At 41.0% G+C, this 17433-nt stretch overlaps 1 protein-coding gene across 4 annotated transcripts in view; it reads left to right on the forward strand.

Annotated features, from left to right (window-relative positions):
* Nucleotides 1–17433, forward strand: part of WDR17 (WD repeat domain 17) — a 1003384-nt gene that overhangs the window by 431021 nt on the left and 554930 nt on the right. For all 4 annotated transcript variants that reach the window (XR_014978161.1, XM_085641859.1, XM_085641857.1 and 1 more), the window contains one exon: nucleotides 687–778. Coding sequence is in view for 3 of the 4 variants with exons in the window: in XM_085641859.1 (XP_085497985.1) it covers nucleotides 687–778 (92 nt within the window). In the remaining variant the exon portion in view is untranslated. The remainder of the gene's footprint in view (nucleotides 1–686; nucleotides 779–17433) is intronic.

Below are 17433 nucleotides of genomic sequence, written 5' to 3' on the forward strand. Positions count from 1 at the left end.
ATTTACAATGAATACATCTAAGCAGGCCACCAATTCATTTCAGCTGGATTGAGAGGGTGAATATTCATTTATGTATTTTACAAGAATGAAACGTTCGTACTGCTTACGTTTGAGGACCTATAGATCTTGGATGATTGTGTCCCCCAATGAACTCTTTTCAATATCAGCATCCCCACTTATGAGACCTTGAGCATTAAAGTATTTTTTTAAATTCTTGTCAGGGTTGTCTTCATTTGTTTTATTGTAAACTTTTATACTCTGTATATTTTATCTTTCCATTACTCCAGAAAAGACTGGCAACTTTCCATTATCTAGCAGATTTTTGTGGTCTATTGATGATGACTTATAATCATAATGTGCTGCTGTAATACGTGTTGCCACAGCATTAAAAGTATATATAGCTACAGCACTACACTCCCCTGGAACCACCTGCATAAATCACTTGAATGTTTGGTATTCCTTATAAAGTTGAATCACTGGAAAAGATAGGTTCTTCATATTTTGCACTGAATATTTATCTACTAACAGTAATTGTCTTCTTTTTGTATTATAATCTTAGTAACCTTTTAAAAGAAGAGTAGTGCACATTATGCATATATTTTTGGTATAAAGTATGATCCTCCAACTGATGTGAAAATTTGTGTCTATTAAATTTACCTTACAACTCTTAAATATTCATTTTGAAGGAGACCTCAACTGCATAGCAGGTGCAACTTCAAGAAATGGTGGTTTTATCTGGGACGTAAAAAAAGGCAAAATGATAACCCGATTTAACGAGGTAAGGAATATGCTTAAAGTGGCTTTACTAATAATGAAAGTTACTTCATTAATTAATGTGGTCGTTTTTGGAAATGAGCTATGGACAGTAATATTAACCAGAATGCTTATCGCTTTGCCATTCAACATTGTGTGTCATGTTAAAAGACATTGAAATGTGGTATTAAATATTGAAGAGTGCACTTTCAATTGTAGATGGTTGGTTTACTTGATAAAATAGGTGATCTATTGCACATTTTGATCCATTGCATCCTTTTTAGATCTTCCTTCAAGCAAATGTATCCTTTTTTGTAGATCTCCAAAATCCATTAAGCATGGATGACCTTGAATACTTCCAAGTATAAGAATAATATCATCTCCATTTACCCGAGCTAGTGATAACACAGTACCTCTTACTTTATGCAAGTGTTAGAATAACACAGCTGTCTTTGGTTCACCCCTAAGATAAAATCCCTCAAAGACACAGCTTGTGCTCTTGAAATTTAAAGGCAGAAAAGCCTATATGCTTTGACAGGTTAACCTCATATATGCCAATTCCACCCGCACAAAATCTATTTTGCTCGCAAAATCATATTTGGAAGGCAAAAAAGAAATAATACAGCTGACATACTACTGGACGTAAAGGTCCATGTAGCAGAATATATTACTCACTGACCTGTGGCTGTACCTAGTTCCACTAGCGAGTTCAAAAAGACCCCTGTCCTTCTTCCCCTAAGCCAATAAAAGTGATTCTCTATAAAAATGAGGATGATACAAGAGGCTGAACTACCTACAATGTGTGTGTTTTCTATTATTACATCTGTCAATATGGTGAGTATGCCAGTTGTGTATGATGTTGGAACTGAAGACTGCATTAGAGGATGAGCCATTAAGCTTTTGTTTGGGACATAAAGCCATGCACATGGGTCCCTCTTGCAGGTAGCCATTGTTAAAGCCACAGCAACAGCATTGTGGTAGGAGATTGCTGAGACCCAGCTTTCATAACTCACCATCACTCATTGTTTGTTGTGAGGTTCCATTCTGCCTATTACATTCTGGGCCCCATAGAGATGTTTTACTCTGTCCACAGTTATATTAAACATAGGGCCCCCACTCTCTGAAGTGAAAATAAGTCACTGTTCTTGCTATCTGAACACCCGGTGATGTTGATAAATCCTGCATTAGTCTTAATTTCCCCTGTTAGTATTTTCATTCAAATCTTTTGTGGTCATATCTTCTGATGAGCCTTACAATACCATTCACAATTTAACAAATGCATGAGTGCAATAGTCAACTGGATGAGTTCCTACTGTCTTAAAATAAATTCCAAAAAAACAGAGGTTCTCCTATTTTTGGACGAGATACCACCTTTTGGAATAAAGCTTGGTAGCTAGAATACCTTGGCTATATTCCCAGCCCAGTAGCCAAAACAAGACACTTGGGAATCATTTCAGACTAATCAACTTACCTCCTTGTGGTTCCCCATTCTAAAAACTCTGAGATAAATTCTCCCTTTCCTACCATTTGACTTGCAGAAAACAGTAGTCACCTCCCTTGCTTTATCAAGTTAGACTACTGCAATGCCCTCTATGTTGGAGCCCAGCAGGGTATCTTGAAAAGACTTCAGAGACTACAAAATACAGCAGTCCATGTTCTGAAAAATATTAATAAGTTTGAACTATTCTTCAAAGTCAGGGAAGAACTTAATTGGCTACGCACCAGAAAGAGAGTTGCTTTTAAGGCGCTCTGCATAGCTCAAAAATCACTTCATCACCACGGTCCCGATTTCCTTAAAAACTAATTCTCTTGGTACACTCCAAATAGATTGCTTAGCTCAACCACAGCTAAGAAATTGCTTATTCCTTCTATTCACAAAGCCTCTTGGGGTGTTAGAAGCTTTTCGTATGCTACCTCTTGTCTCTGGAATCAAATGCCAGGGCATCTGAGGAATCAATCCAACTTCCTTGCTTTCAATAATCTACTTAAAACCTGGTTGTTTACTCTTCCCCTGTAGATTCCTTTTAGGCAGTTTCCTCCTTCATACAATAGGCAGCACCAAGACGCCCTTTGGCATACGCCATGCTTTACAAAATTTAAATCAAATCACGCAGGTCCTAATCACAAACAGATTAGACTATTACCACACTCTATGCCGGCATCCCAACACATCTTCTTCGCAGCCTTCAAACCATTCAAAACAATGGTGCCTGACACACACCACACCATTCCTCAGAGAGTTGTACTGATTGCCCATCCAGAAGCATTCCCAGTTCAAGCTTCTCACAGACACATTTAAGTCACTAGTCAACACGGGACCCACATACCTCAATCACCAGCTTCACTTCCATCAACTCACCAGACAACTTCGCTCAGCATCACTCTCACTCGCACACACACCACGGATCCATAGGAGCTGAACGGGAGGTCGATCATTCTACTACCAATCCACCAAATCCTGGAATAACCTCCCCCAACACATCAGGCCCTCCTCCTCACTTCCTAAATTCTGCAACAAGCTAAAGACCTGGCTATTCAATCAGTCTTTTTGCGGGACCATCGAGAGTGACTATATTCATGCCTAGCATCACCATACTCCTACACTCACCTGCTCAGTGCCTCAATACCCTCACATTGACAAGCAGTGCTCTACAATACCATATTGTATTACATTACATTAGTGCCTGGACCCTGAGAGGACTGTACTGCTGTGTCAGGCCTGCCATTCTCTCCAGAGGACTGCCCTGCTGAATGAGGCCTGCCTTGCTCTCCAGAGGACTGCCCTGCTGCTAGAGGCCCTTCTTGGTGCCTGATCCCAGGACTACCAGAGTGACTCCAAGGGCCAGTTGGCTGGCCTCTTCTGTGATATCCAGGGACGTAAACTCCAGATACCTTGCACCCTGCACCTGAACTCTACTGAAGTAAGTCCCAAGTAAGCCCCTCAGCTGCTGGACTCTTTGAAGTGGTGTAAGAGGTGGTACTCCTGCCTAACCCTTAAATTTGGGAATTTTCACCAAGTAGTGCCAGAAGAACAAACAGACGACTAGGAGTTACCTGCCAGCCAATTTGCCCAATGTGCATCGCCTATTGGCCTGACGTTGCTGTAGTTCTTGCTACATTCCTCACCGAGCAGCAAATCCTGTTCAGCTGGACTTTGGGCTGACAACATCCAGTCTCGTGAAGCCCTCTATGGACATGGCTTGCACCTTCGTCCAGCTGGCATTTTTCAACTTCCCAAAAATTGCCTACGCCCGAAGGTAAAAATCTGTACCAGACTCAATGGTGACAGGCTCCCCATCAATGACCTCTTTGGCCTGGAAATCTGGCTTCTCCTGCTCTGAGCTTTTTCCTGCCATCATCGATGGCCTCACTTAAACTTCATTCAGCATTCGCTGGAAACGACAACCCATCCTCTGATGAGCCTGCTGCCTTGCCCCACTGAACTCAACCTTCTTATTGATTGTTCCAGATTTCTTCTAAGTCTGAAGGTAAGTCAAAACTGAGACCAATCCACCTTGTGTATCTGACCCACGCTCCATCGCGCTTGGCCTTATCTTTTCAATTTGTCCAGCTAGATAACCGCGGTTAGCACTTTGATCTTTTAGGCTCTAGACTTCACAGAAAAAAATTAATTTTAGTGTAATTTTATTTGTTAAAATGGTCTCTGTTTTTCTAAATGTGTTTGATATTTTTCTTGTGTTGTGTTGTCAGTTTATTACCTTTTGTGTACTGCATAAAAACTTTTCTCATTTCCTCTAAGTTAAGTCTGACTGCTTTTGTGACAAGCTACCAGAGGGCTGTGCACAGGTTAATATAGTGACTTTTGTGATTCACCTTGACAAGAATTGTGGTTGTTGCTTAATTAAGTTTTTCACTCCCTCAAGCAATAACCCAATTTCTTACAGAAGTTGTCCCTCATTCAACACTGTCTGCTTTGTCTCTTTGTGTCATCATTACCTTTAGCCGTTGGACCCGTTAATTTGAATTCCAATATGGCAATTTCTTGTAGGAAAGCCTGGTTAGGATTCTTTTTCCTGCAAAAATCTGAAAATTCCCCAGTCAGCATCATATTTATAAAAAAAAATAGATTATGTTTTTATCTCTCGCCAAAATATAGACTAGTTTTGAGTTCCAGCCAAATTATGGAACATAGAAAATGCATTCAAATTTTCCTGGTGAGATGCAAATATACATCCTTAAGTGCCTCAGGATACAACCTGATTAATAAAAAAAACAATATGCAAAAACAATAATACAAGACCCTTTTTTAGGGTAAAGATACTTATCAGGCAAATGGAAATAATAAAATATTACCCCTCAGAAACATATATTGCCACAAGATGTTTGCAGTATCCCAAAATATTCACAAGAGGTCCTCCAATGGTGTTCACATAGGCAAGTAAGGCTGAAGTTAAGTCAGTACCTGGATCCAGCTGGTTTCCTCTTTGTGGTGTTGTTGCTGGCTTTTAGTCATGTATGCTGGAACTCTCAACTGTTTAGCTTTAGAATCACTGGGATTGGTTCTAAGTGAAATAGCCCTCTTGTGGAAAGTTGTTTTTGTGGTTCCCTCTATGGGAAAAAAGTCTACAAAATTATTCAAGCATAGAGGTTAATTGTGTATCAACCCAGAGACCATACACATCCTGTCTTGCAGAACCGTCCAGTTATCTAAGAATTCATCAAATATGATTTATATAAGTACTCCGCAGTCCACACCAGATTGTTTCTCCCGATGCAGTTGGTACAGGTCTGCTCAGTACTTCCATTCTACTGGAAAGCTACCAATGTTCAGAAGCCTCCTTCTGGTTTCAGGATATTTTCAATCCAAGCACTCCCACACTTCTTAGGAGATAAATGAACTTACAGGCAAATCAGCCTGTCCCCAGCAGACTCAGAACTTTGTGTCCCTGGAAACAAAGTCAATATGTAGACAGATTACAACCGAAAAGCAAGGAAGTAATTTACAGCATGGTTAACAATGTGTTAGGCCGCACTGTTGTTGGAGGTCATCGCCTCCCTGTTCCCATCAGAAGCCCCTTGCTATATTTAGAGGTCCTTGGCATGTGGGGATTTGTCTAAGTTTAATTGGTTTAGTTGAAATCATTTTTATTAGTTTAATTGAATAGTGCATCATTGCCAGGCATATAATACAGACTGTAAATGACATTTGCTTTAAAAAGGTACACAGCTAATTATAATAAATAGATTATAATATAGGTTAAAAAGGAGAAATACCAATATATATCTATAATTTGCAGGTCAAAAGTAATATTAATATATCTCGTATGACATCCATTCACAATCATATCTTAAGTCTACTAAAATGAGTACAATAACACTATAACATCAGTCTCCCCACACACATTTACCCATAAAGAAAAGCAGTCAGAAATAAAGTGTCAAAATATTCCACATGCACAAGTATTTCACAGTAGTACCCTATATCACCCAATTTAGCAGGATTAAACTAGATTTCCCTTCCCTTACCCACAAGGACTCAGAGAGCTATTCGATGAATCCGTGTCTGCTTCAGAGGCCAACAAACTATCCACCAGGTGTTCCCAAACAGTAACTCTTTTATTTTTCCCTTGTCCTTTTTTAATCTCCCGAAACAACACAGCACTCTCCAAACGTGCCCATTTAATCATTTCTTTACACCATCTAGTAATTTGAGGACCATGTGTTGATTTTCAGTTAATAGTCAATTCTCTTTTTGCCAACATCAACCCTAAGTCTGTAAATCTAGTAGTAGTTTTCTTATTTTTAGGACAAGGGTATCCCCCTAGGAGGCAAAACAAGGGTGTCCAAGGGATATCCTGCAAGGTTATTCCTTCCTCCCAGAACCCCGCTAATGAAGGGCAGAACCGTACAATGTGGAACATTTCTACCCCTAACTCCCCACATCTAGGGTATTTTTCAGCAGCAGTCGCATAGAATTTGTTAATCCTGACAAGTGTAAGATAAGCTCTATGCAGGATATAGAAATTAATCAATTTGAACCTAGCATTTCTAGAAACAGCTGGTATATACGTTACAATCCTATCCCTGTCCATATCATTAAAGTCTCTCTCCAATTTTATTTTCTACTCAGCAAGAAGAGGAAAAATATTTGCACAAATTGTACGATATAGATACGAGACAGCTCTTACATACCCTGTTGTTGTACAGAGCTGTTGACATACCTGGTGTGTGGCAGGTTCAGCATCGCCATTTCTCTAATAATTCCTTACTGCTCCAACAAATTCGCCCTGTGCGCTAACAGTTGTCATCTAGGTATAATAAATTCTTCAGCAAAGTCTTCAAACCTAAACAATACTCCATCCCGATATAGGTCTCTAACCTGGTTAACCCCAAAGGTATTCCATCTTTCAATCCCTGCTAATGTTTCTACCTGGGCTACTATCTTCATCCATTTTAATGGTATATCATGTGAATAGGGTATCTGGACTCGAGTTTTCTGCAGGCAACGTCACCAGCAGTGCTGTATCACTAGCAGCTCTTGAGAAAATGCAGGCAGTCTGCACCGAGGAAAGAAAAAGGCTTTCAATAAGTCCTGCAATGCAGGGAGCCAATAACACACTCTCCTGGGTTCATTTGACAGTACACCCTCCTATTTAACCATTGAAGTTGAGCCTCCAGATAATAAGATTCAAGATCAGAAGAAGCCAACCCTCCATCCATTACAGGGTGCTGTAGTTTTGTTAGTGCTACTCTACGGCTGCTTGTTCCCCAAAACAATTTCAGAAGTAGCAATTCCAATTCCCTAAATAATTGGCGAGGCACCACCAACTGCTATGTATTAAAGGAATAATTAAAGGAATAGAGCAATCATGGCAGCGTCACCATCTTAGCTACTGCTATTCTGCCAGCTACAGATAATGGTAACCTCGTCCAAAAATTAATACTAGTTCTAAGTGTTCTAACAGCTGCTCCAATATTCCCATCTAATAAATCTTGCTGGTTATGATATATTTTTACACCGAAATATTTAATGCAGGTAGGGCTCCAATGGAGTCCATGTAAATTCAGGGGCTGCGCAACATATCTACAAGTGAGATTTTTGCCAATTGATATGTAACCCTAATACTATACCAAAGTGATATAGTATCTGGTATAGCCCCTATTTACAGCATATGATGTTACTGACATCCTTTCAGAATTACTTTCAGGTTATCCAAGTCCTACGAAGGAGATCTGGAAAAATATAAATGATGGAGGGCATCTTCATGAGGAGGGAAGTCTTTGGAAGTCTTTTCAAACCCTAGTTCCTCACTAGTCTGTCCAGCACGACAAGGGAGTTTAGACATACGTTCTACAGACCTTTCCACAAGAGTTAGGCAAGCATAGAAAATCTCCTACCCTAAAAGAACTATTGTATATTGGAAAGCCTTACTATTTTAACATTGGATAGTGCCACGGGACAGCCATCAGCATAATTTAATTTGCAGAGGAAAATATCAATGCTTTAAACTCCCATATTTAAAAAACAAACATGTCTTTTGATGTGTGCATTTGATAGGAAGCTAGATATATACATATTATTTTTAATCACAACATTTTTCCTGTATTGAGGGTACACTGCAGCAGTTTGAAAGCGTCAAGATGTTCTTGTTTGAAAATACTCGGTAGCAGGTTGAAAGCCTCGGGGATAACTTTGCAAGCCATGAGACATATTTATAGACTGTTACAAATCAAACTCCTAATTTCATCACCAATACATTTCTTTCGTACTATGGTCACTTTTCAATATGTTTGATATTAATGTTTTGCACCTCCTAATACTTCCTCATTTCAGTCTCGCGTTTAAAAGGCACAGAGTGGGAAACAAGACAAATTACATTTTGCAAACTGCTGCTGAGGGAGGATTAGCAGATCTTAAGTCACATCAGGCATCCAAACCAAAGGGTTCAATAAGTAAACAATGTTGGCATATGCCGTGATGGGGCAATGCGGTCCTGCTAATCTCAGGCACTTAGGTTCATAAACTCATGCAAAAAATGTGGCTTTTGTAGCATGCCCCTTTCCCCAGAGACCAGTAGAAAATGAACTGATTAGTAACATGTATTCCAAATATTCTGTTCCATCTGCCTCCTTAGTTCAGTAGTCATGGAGCGTGTGTATGTAGTGTTGTCCCTCTGTACTGCCCTGCTAAAAATGTACAATGATGTTTATTGTGGTAAACCACTTCAAAGTGGATATGAAGACAGAGCATCATTACACAGAGCAGCAAGATATACTGGTTTATAATACATATCACAATTGCTTGGCCTAAATTCCTTGTGCAGTTCTAATGAGGGTGTATGGAAGCATTGTCCTGTGATTCTCAGCAGATGGTTGATTAATTATAATGTTAAAATACTACCTCTCTACATTTTTAATCATCCTAATGACACAACTGCAACCTCTCAATATAATAGAAGCTACCCTTAGTAATTTAAGTGGTAATAGCTGTTTATTGTAGAATCATGTATGTACATTCATCCCTTATCAGGATTCCTGTAGTTGTACAAATTTACAACATAATTTGCCGGAAAATGCAGTGTCCATTAATGGAAGATACATGGAGAGCCCACATTGAAGCCACATACAACACAATCTCACTCTTAGGCGAATCAAACACCCGTAAATCGGCAAAACCAATGGGGACGGACGCCAGGGTGACAACAACTCACACGGCACAAAAATTAAAAGCCACCGAGAAAATAAAGACCAAAAATGACATACAACAACTCAAAAATTCATCTCACCATGGGAATAATCATAAAGAGGACAACTTTCAACTAGAAGCCCGGGAGATACCTAGGACAAATACATTGGAATTCCACCCACAGATCACACAACAGCAGGTATTGAAAACCATAAAAAAAAAATGAAATCAAATGGAGCACCAGGGCCAAATGGCCTGCCAAACCCATTATTTAGACAAGATCCATCCTTTTGGTCTGGCTATCTTACTCCACTGTTCTCATGTATTCTAGAGTCCAGATCGATTCCAGACTCCTGGCGATGTAGCATTCTACAACCAATATATAAATCAGGGGCACGCTCCGATCCAGCCAACTATAGACTGATAGCGCTTATCGATGTCGTAAGTATCAGAAGGAAGGTACCACGCACCTGAAACTCTTTGACTTCCACAGGAGCAGCAAACTTCGGAGAACCAGGACTCAAACGTGATGAAATATTTCTCAACTCCCCTGCCCCGCTACAGCGAATAGATTCACTTCCAGCAGGACGGGGGAAGGGGGAAGAGGGGATAACAAGAGAGACTCCACTGCAATGCCTGCTTCCTCAATTTCTATCTAGGACTGCTCTGGCATCTGTAATTACAAATAAACATATTACTAAAGTAATTCTCCGGACCCCAAGCTGCCTCCACCCACGTTCACCACACCCTTACCTTAACTAACAGTGGCTTAGCCTCTCTCTGAATATGATGCTGGAGATATAGTAGATAATGCAGAGCTGAAGAAGTTGAAGTAGATACTTTCTGGCAGTTGAAGATTGTTGGTAAGCATAATATATATATATATATTTCTACATACTTGCGGTATCAATTCAAGTACTGTCTCTGCCTAGAGATTCTCATTGCCTTCCTGCGCTGCAACAGTTCTATGTTCAAGAAAGACTGCTCTGCCCCAAAAGCTGTCAGTCACATCATTGCAAGGTTCAAAGTGACCAGGACTTAATATTCAAAAAAATTCACTTGAAGCGCTGTGAAATTCTCACTAAAAATACGTTGAGTATCTGGAGCTAACTCCTACGCACTGTCTTCCAAATTACCAGGTAAGCATAAACAAAAATAGACTCACCGATAGCCAGTACATAAACAGGACTCTAGACACACCACAGAAATTGCCTCAAATTTTGCTCTTGAGGACGAGTCTCTGAAAGACTTGAAGCGCTGCCAAAAGTCTCTTCATCTCCAGGTAGACAGGCGGCGAAGAATTGCTGAAGAAAGAATTCGCCCCTGAGGGAAAATCTTGTTGTGGGAGGATAAACTGAGAGACACTACCTCCTCACAAGAAAGTTCAGTTGAAGTGCGTCGCGCTAGAGGAATGCGCGCACAAACTTGAAAATATTCGCTGAACACTAGACCGCTAACCTCCAATATCGCTTCTTAAGAAGACGCCATGATGGAACGGGCGGAAGGAGCACTAGTTACCATTTAAAGCGTTTCTGGGAAGGGAAATGACGGAGTCTGCTCCATGGGTAACTCAGCTGTTTTCTCCTATAAACTACGAGTTTGGGAGCAGAGGAGCAGCACAGATTGCCTTTCCTGACAGTACCCCCCACCAAGAATCCTCCCTCTCTCTCAGTAGGTTTATTGGGATGGGTCTTATGAAATTCGCGAATCAGTTTGGGGGCATGCACATTGATACTGGGCTCCCATTAACGATCCTCAGGACCAAACCCTTTCCAATCGACCAAATAAAAGATTTTCCCTTTCTTCAATTTAGAGTCAAGGGTTCTTTTCACTTCAAATTCTTCCTCGGGCAGATCTCGAATGGGGTTTGGAGGCAACTCCATTCTTATTCCCACTGGGTTTCGTTTTACCAAAGATACATGAAATACTGGATGGATTTTAAAACTGGAAGGAAGCTTAAGTTTGACACTGACTGGGTTCCCCATTCTTTCTACCTCATAAGGACCTACAAATCTAGGCTGGAACTTTCGATTTCCTTTGAGGCGCAAATACCGCGTGGACAACCATACCGTGTCTCCTGACTCAAAAATGGGGTTCTCCCTCCTACTTTTATCTGCCTGTTTCTTGTGAGCTATTTTGGCCCTAATCAAGTTCTGGGTAGAAATCTGATAGGTTTTCCGTAACCTTCGCACCTTCTCTTCAACTGCTGGGTCCAGACTTTCTGACTTGTTCACCAGGGTATTGGGATGTCTGCCAAAATTTTAAAAGAAGGGGGAAAATCCTGTGGATGAGTGTACAGCATTATTGTATGCAAATTCGGCTGCCCATATTAACTCTGGCCAATCTCCCTCGTTGTCCATCAAGTAGAGGTGCAGATATTGCTCCAGCTCTGGATTGACTCTGTCTGTTTGCCCATCAGTCTGTGGGTGATAGCTGGTGGACAAACGAGAGTCTATCCCCAATTTGCTCAAGAAGGCTCTCCAAAATCGTGAAATAAATTGGGGTCTCCTATCTGAGATGACCACCTTGGGAATTCCATGTGCTTTAATTATATGTTGAGTGAACAGAGTGACTAGTTGATTAGAATTGGGAAGAGAATTTAATGGAATAAAATGTGCCATCTTGGAGAAATGGTCTACAACCACCCAAATAGTGGACAATCCCTGGCTGGAAGGAAGATCCACTATGAAATCCATTGAGATTGTGTGCCAGGGTGATGGTGCAACGGGCAGGGGTTGGAGTAGACCTTGTGGGGCCTGTCTTAAAGCTTTTCCCTTAACACAAATTGCGCAAGATGCCACATACTGTCTCACCTGAGCTTCCAAATCGGACCACCGAAAATTTAGTTTAATCAATTCAATGGTCTTGGTTATTTCCTTGTGGCCCGCCAAGGGATCATCATGACAATGCTGCATAACTTCTCTTTGCAGTTTGGCAATAGGGACGAACAAAACTCCATGATGATATGGGTTCCCATCTTTTATTTCTCTTCCAGTATCTTCCTTTACCCACTTTGCCAATTCTTCTTGGGACATTGCATTTTGGATTTCCTTTTCAAATTCCGTAAAATGAATTGTACCAATTATCTTTTCTTCAGGAATAATGTGTTCTTCTCTGGCAGTTTCCTGAAGTTCGCTTGCATTTAGCCGAGACAGAGCATCTGCCTTCCCATTAGCTGATCCCGGTTTATATGTCAAGACAAAGTTGTAGTCGGCAAAGAACAACGACCATCTCAGCTGTCTAGACTTAAGGGTTCGTGCTGATTTCAGAAACTGTAGATTTCGGTGGTCAGTGTAGACAGTGACTTCGTGCTTTGCTCCTAACAAGTAATGCCGCCATTCCTGAAAGGCATCCTTCACTGCCAACAACTCCTTATCGGCTATGGAATAGTTGATTTCGGCTACCGTTAGTTTTCGTGACCTATAAGCTACTGGATGAAGTTGGCCAGTATCTTGATGTCTCTGAGACAGGAGTCCTCCTATGGCCGGATCAGAGGCATCTGCCTCCACAAAGAAGGGTTCCTCAATATTCGGATATAACAAAATCGGAGCAGTGGTAAAAGCTTCTTTCAATGACTGGAAAGCCACCTCAGTTTCTTGGTTCCAAACAAAGGGTTCTTTCTTCTTCAAGAGACGAGTGATCGGGCGGACTTTTTCTGAGAAATTGGAGATAAAACGTCTGTAAAAGTTAGCAAATCCAATGAATCTTTGTATCTCCTTGATATTATGCGGCGAGGGCCAATCTCTTATTGCTTATACTTTTGTATCATCCATTGACACTCCATCGGGAGACAGGATGAAACCCAAAAATTCTACTTCGGTGGAATGAGAGACACATTGCTCTAATTTGACGTAAAGCTGATGATCAAGCAATTTCTTCAAGATAGCTCGCACATGCTGAACATGCTCCTCCATGTTGGCCGAGAAAACTAGGATGTCATCAATGTACACTACTGCAAAGCGATCAAGAAATTCTCGAAGAATATCGTTAACAAAATGTTGAAACGCAGCTGGGGCATTGCACAGGCCGAAGGGCATGACCTGGTACTCAAAGAGACCGAATCGAGTTCGAAAGGCCGTCTTCCACTCGTGCCCTTCAGCCATCCTCACCAAATTGTATGCCCCTTGAAGATCCAATTTGGTGTACACTCGAGCATCCTTCACCTGATCCAAGAGTTCTGAGATCAAAGGTAGAGGGTATCTATTTTTCTTGGTCACCTGGTTCAATGCGCGATAGTCAATGCACGTTCTAAGTTTTCCATCCTTCTTAGGAATAAAGAATAAAGGAGAGGAATCTGGAGACTGAGAAGGCCGGATAAAACCGTTGGCCAGGTATTGGTCTAGATATTCCTTAAGATGAGGGGGTAATCTTTTGGCCTCCTGCTCATCGAATACAGCTCTCAAATCTTGATATTCTTCTGGAATTGCTGGAACTTCACAAGCACAGATCGTCAAGGATGGCTCCGCCATTAAAGTAGATTGAGAAGTTTGAGGGTTAGATTCCTCCAAACGAAAGCAATGTTCCTGACAATAATAGGAGTTCATTTCCATCGTTCTTCATGCCCAGTCAATCCTTGGATTATGTTCGGTAAGCCACGGAAGACCCAAGAGTATTAGCGATCAATTGGGAATCTGGAGTCGACTTGTCATCTGCGCCCACCAGAGCAACTCCTCCTACTGGTGGGGCCTGTCTTTTAGCCCTGTGCTGGTCTTAGGCTTACATGGACACTCCTTGACAAAATGCCCAGCTGTTCCACAGTACATACACAATTTCCCATTACGACGCCTCTCCCTTTCTTCCTTGGTCAAGGGGCTCCTCACGGACCCTATCTGCATAGGTTCTTCCCCTGAAGCAGGCTCCAAGAACTTAGTAGGTTCAGACCTAGCTCGATCAAATCGCGGTGGGATGGGTCGGACTTGATAGCGACGCTCATTCCTTCTTTCATTTAGCCTCAAATCAATTTGGAGTACAAGATCCATTAGCTGTGAAACATCAGTGGGCCTCTTTGGAATTTGTGCTAACCCATCTTTCAATTCGTCCTTTAATCCTCGATAAAATATCGCAGCTCTCTTTTCTTTGGGCCACTTGTTTTCCACTATCAGTTTGTTATACTGTGCAATGTAAGCAACCAGTTCTCAATTACCTTGTTTCAGATCCCAAAGTTCCTTATCAGTCAATTGGGAAACAGTTCTGCGATCAAAAATTTGAAGGAATTCTTCCTTAAACTCCTCAAAATTATACAAAATAGGATCATTGCAGCTTACTAATGGCATAGACCGTGCGGCAGCATCACCACTCAGGTAAGACAGCATAAAGGCCACCTTGGATTGATCTTCCTTAAATACGATGGGCTTACAAAGGAAGTGCAAAGAGCATTGGGTGAGAAAAACTTGGGCCTTGTGCGGGTGCCCTACAAATCTTTCTGGAGCAGCCAAAGGTATGGTGGGGGACATTGCATGTATAACTTGAGTGGTCAATTCAGATGTGGAAGGAGAAGGTGAGAATTGGAATGGTTTAGGGGGCTTAAGCTCAGTGCTAGCACCAGTAACAAATTCCTCCCATCTCTGTCTAAGGAAACTCGCTTCCTGACTAGACTTCCTAACCTCCTCTCTAAGCGTCTTATTTGCCTCCATGGTGACATTTAGCTGTTCCTGTATTCCCTCCAACACTAAGGCCAGTGTCTTGACATCCAGCCCCTCCGCCATCCTGCCCAGGTGGAAGTTTGATAATGGCACTTCAATCTGTCGTACGTATCAGAAGGAAGGTACCACGCACCTGAAACTCTTTGACTTTCACAGGAGCAGCAAACTTCAGAGAACCAGGACTCAAATGTGATGAAATATTTCCCAACTCCCCTGCCCCGCTACAGCGAATAGATTCACTTCCAGCAGGACGGGGGAAGGGGGAAGAGGGGATAACAAGAGAGACTCCACTGCAATGCCTGCTTCCTCAATTTCTATCTAGGACTGCTCTGGCATCTGTAATTACAAATAAACATATTACGAAAGTAATTCTCCGGACCCCAAGCTGCCTCCACCCACGTTCACCACACCCTTACCTTAACTAACAGTGGCTTAGCCTCTCTCTGAATACGATGCTGGAGATATAGTAGATAATGCAGAGCTGAAGAAGTTGAAGTAGATACTTTCTAGGCTGGCAGTTGAAGATTGTTGGTAAGCATAATTATCTACTGGCGGTCGCCAGTAGATAGTTATAGTTAGGACCGAGTTTCCATAGGAAATCTGAAAATTCTATTTTGAATAATTTTGGCGCCGGTTGACGAATCCTCGCGAAATTTTCAAAACTAATGGGGCGCTCCGCTCAGCTCCTACCCTGAGTATTTCTTTTTAGGATCTCCTCTTGATAAGACAACACCACAAATAGTGCAGGTGACTTTCGGAGCATTCACCTTCTTCTGCCCATCTGGAAATGTAAAAAATTGCCATATAAAAGAGTCTTTCTGTTTCCTCTGCCTCTGTGGCACAAGGGTCTCCTGCTCACTCCCAGAAGATGACTGCTGCTCTGCCATTCTCAAGTACTGGAGTACTGGAAAAGCTGCTCAGCTCCTTCTCCCAGGCAATCAGAAGAAATAATGAGGGGAGTGGGTGTGGTGTTGGAAGATTCTGGAACTGAAACTACTATGAACCAATGAAAAGTGTTGTTTCTTAATCACATGACTTGCCGTGCGGAGCTCGCGCATACGGAGCACGGGCGCATGCGCGTACGGAGCACGCGCGCACGCACGACGTAGGCATGCGCACGTGGAGCACGTACGCATGCGCACACTGAGCATGTACGCATGCGGGCACCGTGCGCGCACGGTCAAAAACCCTCAAAAAAAAAAAAAAAATTAAAGTGTTTATAAGTTTACAGAAGATATTAACTATGCTGTTTAACTTTATCCAAATTAAAACAAAAAAAGAGCTGAGCCATTCCATATTACAGGATACAGTCAATCTATAACTATATACATAGGTAGCTTATTGTAAGATAAATATTTAAAAAATATAATAATACATTTATAAATTAACATTTAAAAAACCTTGCAAATTCACTTAAAAAACCATAGGTTTCACACACGTTATAGTTAGGAATTAGAATTTAAAAAACCTTGCAAATTCACTGCAAAAACCATAGGTTTCACACACGTTATAGTTAGGAATTAGCATTTAAAAAACCTTTCAAATTCACTGAAAAAACCATAGGTTTCACACACGTTATAGTTAGGAATTAGCATTTAAAAAACCTTGCAAATTCACTGAAACAACCATAGGTTTCACACGTTATAGTTAGCTGGACATTTCACGCGTACAAATCCATTGAAATTCCCCCGTTAAAGTTAGTTCAGCTAACTATAACTCGCGCGCGCACAATCCACTGCTGATGACGTCACATATTACATCACTCATGAAATGGTCAGTGACATCACTCATGACATCACTGATGACATCTCAAATTACATCACTGATGACATCGCTGATGACATCATCCTTGTGTAAGAGTGGCAGACCTCCTCTTATCCGAATATTAACTTTGATACACACATTGAAAAATACAAACTAAGGTTTTGAAAACTATAGAGATACCAATACCAGTTAGAACAACCTATTCAGTAATTCCAAAATCTACATACGCATCCACTCATTCATCAACACTTCTATATAGTCACTCATAAATGTACTCAGTCATCATATGTACTCATGCACCTATACATCCTGTTACACACCTACAATCATACATAGAGTTACTCACAGACATACTCACACATGCAAATAAACATCCATTTACTTGCATGTACAGCTATACGGTATAAAGATAGAATATCGACGGGAAAATATCGACTAGCATTAATATCGTGGTAAGAATATCGACTGTGAAAAATATCGTAATAGAAAATATCTTTGTAAAAAATTACGTTTCTTGAGAATGACAAAAATATCGTCAAGAAAAAATATCGATGAACAGAATATCGTTGATCAAAATGTCGTTTCATATAATATCGACAGAAAAATATAAGTTGTTATAAAATTTAT

Source organism: Triturus cristatus, chromosome 2_2 (assembly GCF_964204655.1).
Source record: "Triturus cristatus chromosome 2_2, aTriCri1.1, whole genome shotgun sequence".
In the NCBI taxonomy this organism is placed as follows: domain Eukaryota; kingdom Metazoa; phylum Chordata; class Amphibia; order Caudata; family Salamandridae; genus Triturus; species Triturus cristatus.